Below are 10,477 nucleotides of genomic sequence, written 5' to 3'. Positions count from 1 at the left end.
ACTGCGCTACTTTTATCTGGCACTCAGGGTCGAGGTATAACCTTGGATCGACTTAATACCCTTTTCACTTTGGACGCTTTCGAACTTTCTGGCACTTCTAATTCGCAATTGACCAAAATTAAAATAAATATTAATTTTCCATAAATCATCATGAACTCAAGCATCAAAAAGTGGTAATATATTCTCCTGGTGGCCATGGAAGCACAGTTATAATTAGAAGCAGTCGAAAGCCAGGAATTGTCAAAACAGCACGAGAGAGTTGTCACTCAGAGCACGTGGGAGGGGGGGTGGGCACACAGGCCGCAATATTGCGGAAAATTTGCAGTGTTTTTTCATTCAAGTCATTTTTTTCAATTGAGATATCAGTTTGTTTGTTCAAATCGCTCTTTGACTAAATCTCAATACTTCAATCATTATCTGTGGGGAAGTAGAATAAAAAGCAAAATGCGGAGAGGGAAAGGTAATTGTAACAGTCTATTGATTCAGTTGATTCTCTGTTCCATTTTGAAGAGCAAGGCGAGCTGGCGTGACGGTGAGGGAGGAGGAGCTTTACCTTTGCGTTTAAAGGAACGACAACAACACAATTTTATTTGACAACAACACAACTTAATTTGTACCCTACATTAATTTACATGATACAAAAAAAAAAATATATATATATATGTTGCATGAAGATTTAAGAAAATTCAGGCTGCCCATAATAACCATTGAGGGCTATAAAGATAGGGCAGCCTTACTTAAGTTATTAATAAATTATTATGTCGAAGGCCAGGTACCACACACGCGCACACACTACATAAAACATAAAAAGAAAAAAAGAAAAAAAGCTAGTAGAAAAAGAAAGAAACAAAAGAAACCTAAATATGCCAGTAGGAACGGAGGCATTAGAGTGGCAAATATGAGATCGCTTTTCTGCCATGCTTCCAGGATTGACCAAGAAGATTCAGACGCGGAGGAAAAGCCAGAGTGAGGATGAGGATTTCGCAAAAAAAGAAAAAGAAAATAAAACACGGCAATGGAAATTAACATGGAGCATTTAAGTGAAACCATATTTGCCTGAAATGTTGTGTCTTGCATCATTGTTCTTGTTCTTGATACTACAAAAGTTTGTGGTAACTGTCTACTTTTCCTTCTCTTTCCACATCTCGCTATATGGTAAGACTCACGACCTTGTGGTTTCTAGCCTTCCCCATGTGGGTTGTCCCTCCTTCCTGATAATAAAAGCCTTAGATCGTCCGAGACTCCTACCGAGATTTTCTTACCAGTTTTCCTTTCTGGTCTCGTCACGCAATTCTTAAGAGAATGCAATACGTGATGAGTGGTGTCACGCAATGCGTCTAGCGTAGAAATAACAAACCATGGCAAGGTAAAAATTAGTTTTTTCTTTTTCTTCTCTTACACCACGCCTTAAGTTTCTTCAAAATATCTGATCTGGTTCGCTAGGTTTGATTCCTGCCGATTTCTCGGATTCCGTCTTCGATCCTCCCGTAAAGAACGAGGGATGGGAGAATGGGCTCTAGCAAAGGCGACCTTTTGGCTTTTGGCGCGATAAGAAAAGGAACACCTTGCTAATACAATACAAGCTGATTTGAGCTAAGGCTGACTTTTACTCAAGATTGCGCGGCCACCCCGGACGAGAATCCTAGGCCTTGTTTTTTGTGATCAAGATAAGAGAAGCCGACGACCCCCTTAGTCGAGAGCATCAAGGGTTTGGTCGCTTATCAGTCTCATTATGTGCCCGTCTGATCCAAACGTCTGGAGCAATAAGACAACAACAGTACAAGAAACGAAAAAGACTGCTCGTAACCAACAAAATTCTCGCAGGGTGAACAAAGAGATTGCTCATTGGATTAAATCAGTTTATTTTTCCGGCCGAACGACTTCAGAATAAAGACAAAACTGCTCGTGTAAAATTACTCAAAAGATAAACAACCATTAAGACTACCAGTGACTCCTAAAACTTCTTGAGGAGATCAATTTAACTGTTGAAGAATGAGATCTTATCTTACTTCTCACTATCATGCAAGTAAATTGAAGAAAACAACGCTTTTTTTGTTTCCGGAAAAAGGTTGCACTGATTAGGGCCATTATAAACTAGTTTGATTGTTTACGTAAAATACGCGAAATCTGTTTAAAACAACTCAAAAGATTCCTTGTTATTAGAACTGTGATTTCTTCAGTGAAACGGTATTTTCTTAATTTAACCCTTCATGTCAGGTTACAATCAAAAAGGTTTTAAATCTATCCGAATTATATGAAAAAGATGTCAATAGCGTGGTCTCGAGAAAAATTAGCAAAAATCGCTCGGTATTTTTTTTTCTGCCCGTCCCATGTAAGCTTGTCAATCAATCCAACAGTTAACCACATTAGCTTTTCTCAGTTTACAAATATCTCATGCCGCCTTCCTACCGCATTGTGTCATACAACAAAAAAATATTGTGTCTCGTTGATCAAATTTTGAGTGGTGTGGGAGAGAAGCGATTATTTCTTTCACTCCGTGAAGTTGAAAGTAGTGAACACATATGCCAAGTGATCGAGGAATTGGAGCGAACGAATCATTTTGAGGGGAGATTTCTACTCACGTTATCTGCCATTGTTCAAGAATTTATGTCAACAGACAGTTGCTGTGAAATGTCGGAGTTATGGGTCATGCTAGGTAGGTGAATTTGTGTTGTTGAGCGTGAATGATTCGTCTTCGAGCGCCATCAACTTGAAGCATAATTACCACTTAAAATGGTGTCTTCTTTGAATTTTCAGCTTTATTATTCTGCTTCACTACTGTGCCACCGAGTTTCGCAACTGGGCCTATATATTCTTCGCAAAGCAAGAGTACTTCGAGTGTCTTACTCAGCACCTTCGTCAAAGTGGAGTCTGATGAAAAAGAGTTTTCGTCCTTCTTTACTGTACCGAAATGGACTACAACAACCTTGCCCTCGAAAACAAAGAAACAATCAGGGATTTACTCATCGCACAACAATGAAGCGAACGGGCGTTTGTCTCCTGAAACAATTCAACCAATCTTGTCTTCGTTATCAAAAGTTGTTACCGCTCCGTCAAGGACAAATTTACCCACATACGGTACAGTTCTTAAAAACATTTCATCAAAGGATCGCGCGGAAAAATTTTCTTCGTTTAAAAACCTGAATGGATTTTCCAGTGTGGGTGAAAATATGTCAGCAGTATCATTGAAGCCTGCCGTCACCATTCCGGAAATTGCTACAACCACATCCCGAGTTAATTTTTTCCCTTCTATGTCTGAAATGAAGAAATATTTGGATTCCTCTCAAACAGGGGATTATTCTAATGGAGATAACCCCTCGCGTTTATCGGATTTACAAAGTAGAAAACTCATCGATCAAACAGCTCATTTTTCAAACGAAAATTCTATTTTGGGACATTATAACAATAGTGGCATCTCTGTCGGCGGAAGCAGATTGTTTACAAAAGGATCGCTTTCGTTAACAAAGCAGAATATTAGATCTTCCCTTCTTCAAAGCTCCTTAAGAATGGATATCAAAACCACACAATCACACATCCTTAAAAGTGCTCCGAGCCCTTTATTTTCTGTAAAAGTCAGTGCTTTGTTGACTCACGCAACGAGAACATGTGACACCAATATGATAACTGCATCCGTAAGAGCACTCTCGTCCTCTCACGGAATGCCGAAGGTTACTACAGCGAGTAAAATCGCCAGTGAAAATAATTTATCTCAGATAAGTTCCTCGCCATCAAGCACACCTCAGATGACGGCCAGTTTTTGGGAGCATTCCCCAGCTGAAAAAGAGAATTTTACTTTCACTTCAATAGTAAAACCTTCTATTTGGAGTAGAGAAAGAAACCGTACTCCTCATACATCAGGTGCTGCGACGGCTTTTTCGGAAACTCCATCATTGAAACACTCTGTCTCTAGCGATGCAAACTATATGTTTACTCTAATTGATGAAAGTGAATCCCTGTTATTGAAGATCCGTTACACAGAGGAGTTTTCCAGCCGAGTTTCTTCTTCAACTTTGCGCGTTATACGTAGTAATACTTCACATTCCTCTGCAAGAGACATTCCTTTGATTCCTTTTCATAAAACTTTCCTTTCCGCTCCACACGAAACGACAACCACTTCCTTAGACTCACCTTCAATTTCCTCATCAAAAGCTCAGGCGATGACGGAAAAGCGAGCGACACAGTCCAGTGTTCAATCTGCAGATTTGACTTTATCTTCGACCCCTCGAGAGAATTTCTTCAAAGCCAGCCCGTCGCAACGACCACATATTTTGAGAATTAGCCAAGAGAGTGTGAACTTCTCTACAATTATGCAGGAAAGAGACTTTGCCTCCTTATCCAGGAACCAGGTAGCTCCCTCCTCTTCCCAAAATAAAGCCTCTCAACATGGCACAGACCTTTCGACGTCTTCATTCTCGAAAATACAGAGCAGTCCGGTGGTATGGCAAAGAAAAAGTCCATCTCCTACCTCTGTTGCTTACTCAGGTACTACCACTACCCTTTCTACGTCCACTTCAAGGACTGCTCAGAATATCCAGTCCTCAAGTCTGAGGCCAGAAAAACGTTTTACACCTTTATCATCGACAGTCCAGAGCAGCTCGATGCTGCATTATAAAAGAAATTTAGTAACCACTGTTAGCTTCACCAAGAGTCATATGTCCAGCAGTACCTCAACAACTGTCCACCAAATCCGTTCCTCCTCTCAGATGCTCGATTTTCAAAGCACCAAGATTAGATTTTTGAACAGTAGTTCGAAGATCATACATCAGAAACGCTCCACGTCTTCGCAACACATTGTAAAGCTACGTGATACAGTTCTGCAAACTTCAAATCCTTCTTTCACGAGGACAAGCTCAAGGATATCAAAGACAAAAGATTCCTCTACCACTCCTATTCGCAGCCAGGGACGCCTCTCTGCAAGTATCACCTCTACTTCCTCTTGGAAGGCTGTTATGCCGACGAGACAAGTAGCACCTTCTTCCCCGGTCCAAAGAGGTCGCGGTTTTGGAAATGTAAGCCTTACAACCCTTCCGATCTCACTTACGATAAGCAAAGAAACTGAACATTACACAATCTCCTCCTCTTCCTCATTAAGCAAATTACCTTTGACAAGAAAAATTATTCCATCATTCTCGAGCTTGAATATCCCCTCAGTTTCTCGGAGGAAAAGTTCTCCTTTTGCTGGTATGAGCCATTCCACCCCTCGGATCGTTGGTCTGACGATATCCTCCGAAAATGGACAAGGGATTCTTTCTTCTTCCACTTTGAGCCGATTTGCATCGACATCATTTCCGTTATTTCCTGGCACAAAAGGTCTCTCTCGACCGTCTTCTAGGAGAAGTTCTGTTCACAAACTCGCTAGTAGCTCCACTACCATTCAGACTCAAATTTCAGCGAGCGTGTCATGGGATGCGAGTAAAATGCTTCCCTCTTCTTCAAAACTTTCATCGCCCTCTACAGAAAGTCCTCTTCCTGTAAACTCTCACATGAAGAGCTTCTCCCAAGTACCAGAAGTGGACCGTTCGACCTCATCCAAAGATCAGAACAGCATCTCAATCCCCAAGTCCATCGCGAAAACATATATCGATAAAAGCAAGTTGCAGACCTCCCCTTCACCGATGTCAACTACCTTATTAGAGAGAGAAATACCCTTTGGAACAATTGTAAGTATCTCCGGTTGTGTTTTTGTAATTAGCAATGGTAGTAATAACAGGTTGGGAAGAGGGGCTGGACCAGAGTAGATAAAATGGACGATCAAACCTTGCCTTTTTCATGTCAGTCACTCAAGACTTTGAGTAAACAGATAGCAGATGAAATTTATTAGCACTGACACATCAAATGAGTGCGTTTCCGTCTACTGATTCCGGGTCGATCTGCATCTGTACTTTGAAGTATTGATTTTTATGCGGGTGGGATCAACCTTAAAATCCGGTATCAAAGTGTAAAAACCTCTGGAGCAGGGACATAAGCATGTGACAACAAAGGCCCGTTCTCGAAAGGCCCATGTGTAATGTGATTTTTTTCTCCGTTTTACTTGCAAGATCGAGGCATTGACATTATAGAAACTCAGATCGTTGAAATATCGGGATTTGAAACAGAATGAACTGGTTTACGAGCGAAGATCTGCACTACTTAACAATTATAGTCCTATCGCGTGATAGTTGACGAGGCCGAAGCACGAATGAATTGTCACGCACAGAAATTTGAGATCGAATAATCCGATTTTCTTGGTATAAATCTCATATAAGTAAAAGATGATGTTATTCGGCGGTGCATGACACAGGCATACGCTGAGAAAAAGAACCGTGAGTGCTCCAAATTGAAGTCGAACTTACGACCTTCCGATTACTACTTCGGACGCTCTCGTAGCAACTTCGGCCCTTTCTCTAAGTCCATGGTGACAACATCCTGCATACTGTTAGGATAAAAATATCGATATGTAATGCTTCTGCGCAGTGATGATGGAGATGACGATGGTAAATTTCAAGCCTACTGAATTTTAAGGGAAAAGTTAGGTTATTCGGTGAATAACACAGGCACTCTCGAAGAAAAAAATAATCTACTATACGTCAAAAATAAAACAACAAGAGAGGTTATTAATTTTTTTCGTTAATCAGTGCCAACTGTAACAATAAGATTGTAAGCTTAAGATTTCTATCGCGTGATAATTGATGAGGGCGAAGCCCAAATCAACTATCACGCATAGAGATCTAGAGTGAATAATCTAATTGTTTTAGTATAAATCTGCTAAGTCGTCTAAATCTTGACAACAAGACAGGCCCATTTTTTTTTCTATTTCGTTTTTTTTACAACGGCTCACTGTTAGGCTGCTAATTCTACTCTATCTTTTACGGAATAGACAACGAGTAGCGTAACCAATCAGATAGCTACATTTGTGATAGGGCACCATTCGATTTATGTTTGTATTTCCTGGAATTAGATTTGGAAATATCACTTCGAGCCCGCAAAGCTTTCGATCGAGAGATAGACTCTCGGACTGGCAATCGAATTAGCCACAAAGCGGTATTGTAGGTGAGCGCTGTCACTTCGCTCCATACATACTCTTTTGTAAGATGTAAACTGGATGAACTATTGGGCAAATCTTAGGAAGATTAATGCAAGATGTTGTAATGCCGATATCTGCTTTCCAACCATGACTTAGGCCTACTAAAGAAGCCGATCAGAGAACTTCGAAAAGCGTATGAATACCCGGAAAGGCTCTGTAGATACTTAATCCTTTGGCGATCAATTTGGCAAGATCTAGCAGCTCTCATCGTTTAAAGCGATTAGTGTTAATCCAGATCACAATCAAAGTTTTGTGATAGTAAAAAGCACTTATAGCGTGCGCCTGTTAAGTAATAGATCACAGATAAATCGACGTCAAAATGTGGTAAAACCAAAAAACAGGCACAGGAGGCGCACACAATTTGACCTCCTCTGTAATCTATAACTGTACAGACCTACGGCAACAAATAATTTATTTGACATGGTTTGATGCTGCACTGGTTTAAAGATTTCATGAATGGTACAGAGAAGTTACAATTCATAGACCCAGTGATTCTATGAATTGTAACTTCTCGGTTACATTCATTATAAATCTTTAAACCAGAGTAGCATAAAATCATGACTGATTGTCCACCTGGTTAGCTTGTGAACTTAAATATATGTAATCTATATATACGTCATCAATGCGCCTGTCCACAAATTAATCTTAAGCAAGGGCCAATCAAAATACGTGTAGAATTCAGCTTATCATATAATTTGTTATAACTCATCGGCCACCATGGTTTACGAAACTGTTATCTCATAAGACAAATTGGCCAAGAGCATTGGATCAAAATCAGTTTAAAAGTCATCACTCAAATTTCATTCCTTACATTTAGGCTGAGAATTGATGAGTCACCGGGTCACCTCTATCTTTTGAACAATCTGTATTTGTGGAATTGATAGATAACTTTAAAAGAAACCAGTTGGCTCCTATGCCTTGGTGCGCGCAATTACGGACTTTGTTTCATTTTAATTGTTCAATTCCAGGCGAGCGCGCATTGGTTAATTCAAATGATTTAAATTTTAATGACGTAACATGTTTTGTCGCGCGTACGAAACTAGAGAGGTTTTGGGATTTTTGAGTCGAACTAGACTTGTGCTGTTCCTTCGGCATTTTAAGGGTTTTAAAGAAAGGAAAGAAAGGAAAACCGTCAGAACACCAGCTTTTCTTAACTTTCGTACCCTTACACGACTATAATTGAAAGACAGATGAACTTATTTGACCCAACAGCCAACAGAGGTGTCTGTCAATTCTGATGATGGAGAATAGATGTGATCAATCTTTGTTTTGATTATTTTTCTCAGGTTCCCTTTCCTGGTGAAAGCTCAAAAACCTATAAAGCAACCAAAACAGACGCAATGCTCCCAACTCGTACGAGACCATCCACGGATACAGTAGCCACAGCGCCTGCGAACATTTCCACAGAATCTCCGTCAGCAGTATCAACAAATTTCGGTCAAATTAGGCTCCTTATCATAGTTGCCATCATTCCAAGCGTTCTCTTGTGCGCTTTTTTCTGCGCCTTCCTTTTATTTCGCCGTAGTCGCAAGCGCAGAAATAAATCTGTGTACTCCATAAAGTTAGAATATGCAGACGAGAACAGCGGATTTCGAAAACGATGCGTGAACAGTCGGTTGGACTTGAGCCTAAAAGGAATTCACATTGACTTAGAGTTTCCATACGACTGTGAGCGTCGCGGGAGCTATGTACGGGACAGTTATTCCCGCGGATCCGCCTTGAGCGAGACTCAGATGCGGGAATTGCAAATTTTATCTCAAGAATGTAAGGAGAATATGGAATGGATCAGCGAGGTGATTGCCAGAGAGATGGAGGCCTCTATAAGTGGTCGCAATCTGCCTGTAACCCGAGATAGCGTTTACTCTCTGAAGGAAAGAGAGAATTTTGAACCGAGCGAAAAATTACGGAGTATAGTACGAAGGGAGTCTTCTAAAAGAGGACGAGAAACAGTCAAGTGGAAGATTCCAGTTGTACAGCGGCGAGATTCGGAGGATTTCGATCAAAGGGACTCTATGTGCACGGACGACACGACACTTGAGTGGAAAGATGGGCAAAGATCGACACTGCGAAACTGCGGAGAAAATGGAAAAAACATTTGTTCAAAGTCGAATCACGCTCTGCAGGATTGTGCAGATGAGGATAATTTAGACAAAGGATTTAAAGTCCAGACATCGAACGAAACATTTGACAATAATGAAACCCGAGAAAACGGTAAAAAAGAGAACAATGTTGTTGAAAGTAAGCCACCAATTGTCGATTTCAATCTTAAAAAGGACGATATACCTCGAGAAAAACGTTCTTCTTCGCGACCAAAGAGATTTGAAACATTGTAAAAGACATATACTTCCTCAGTAGAATAGTTCAAAGTAGCGGTTCGAGATAAACTTTCTTGATAGAAAAAGCTGTTAAGTTCTATCCGTAAATTCAAGTGTACTAGCTCGAGCTCTCTGGAAGCTTTTCATTTGACCCTTCCATCAGTTCAAGAAAATTTTTTAAACCGTCAGAAATAGATTAAGTTGGAGGTAATGCTACTTATTCTATCAAAATGTCTAGTTATGACGCGATGTAACAGATAACATCTACAAACAAAAAAAAAAGTTTATACGTTCTGGAGTTTCTGTTGCAATTCTATTACTGGTGATAAGCTACTGATTTATAGATCTTTCACTGTGAGCATAGCGCCTGTGCTTCCAAGGCAATTTTAGGCTATCATCACGTTGATGTCATGTAGTGGATGCAAACGAAACGATCTGACAACCTTTAACTACGACCAAACACGCACGAGTGGTCTCCTTGTCGAAACAAAAGTTTGTTTGGAATGGGAGGGCTGGGAAGGAGATTAAGACAAACACCTGGCAAAGCGGGACATTTGATTGAAGGCGTTCTCACTGCTCGTGCGCGCCACCTGCTTCTTTAAGATAACCCAGCTATGCTCGATTTAGCACTCTGAAGGTCAGATCTAGAGCTTCAAGATGACTTATCGACATTCAGGTCTAGGAGATAAAATCGTCTAGTACTTTTTTCTTCCCTGAGCGAGTACAGTTTTGATCCAAAAACGAAGTTTAACACGTCAGATCAAGAGTGGGTGGAGGCTTTCTTTCACGAATTTTTGAAAAAGCGCGCCACGAACCGAGCCTCGCCATACCCCATTTTAACTAGTTTCAAATCCTATTTAATCAGATCAAGAATAATCTTGGATTTTAACGCAAGTCATTTTATCACAATAGATATTTTTACGCGGGGGAAGCAAAGTGGACTTTCAAACCTGGAAAAATTTCGTTAAAAAATTACGGGATAAATTTAAATAATGTAAACTCAAAAATACTTGATAATTATTATACGTCCTCTTTGCGCAATAACATCAGTTTGCATATTCTCCATACTGTTCTCTATACATTTCCAAGGGTGCTGACA

At 40.3% G+C, this 10,477-nt stretch overlaps 1 protein-coding gene across 1 annotated transcript; it reads left to right on the top strand.

Annotated features, from left to right (window-relative positions):
- Positions 1-2,404: 2,404 nt before the first annotated feature.
- Positions 2,405-9,650, top strand: LOC131781716 (uncharacterized). The gene is made up of 3 exons (XM_059098431.2): positions 2,405-2,656; positions 2,758-5,660; positions 8,350-9,650. Exons 1-3 carry the CDS (start codon positions 2,608-2,610, stop codon positions 9,394-9,396), a joined length of 3,999 nt encoding a protein of 1,332 aa, XP_058954414.2. The 5' UTR covers positions 2,405-2,607; the 3' UTR covers positions 9,397-9,650.
- Positions 9,651-10,477: the final 827 nt, after the last annotated feature.

Source organism: Pocillopora verrucosa, chromosome 5, assembly GCF_036669915.1.
Source record: "Pocillopora verrucosa isolate sample1 chromosome 5, ASM3666991v2, whole genome shotgun sequence".
In the NCBI taxonomy this organism is placed as follows: domain Eukaryota; kingdom Metazoa; phylum Cnidaria; class Anthozoa; order Scleractinia; family Pocilloporidae; genus Pocillopora; species Pocillopora verrucosa.
This window is presented reverse-complemented; position numbering and strand designations above follow the sequence as displayed.

Bases quoted from the DNA above. Each gene is read 5' to 3' on its own strand.
- LOC131781716 (XM_059098431.2), top strand. From the start codon at position 2,608: ATGTCAACAGACAGTTGCTGTGAAATGTCGGAGTTATGGGTCATGCTA. The intron at 2,657-2,757 runs GTAGGTGAATTT...TTGAATTTTCAG, and splicing joins GGAGTTATGGGTCATGCTAG to CTTTATTATTCTGCTTCACT. The intron at 5,661-8,349 runs GTAAGTATCTCC...TATTTTTCTCAG, and splicing joins AAATACCCTTTGGAACAATT to GTTCCCTTTCCTGGTGAAAG.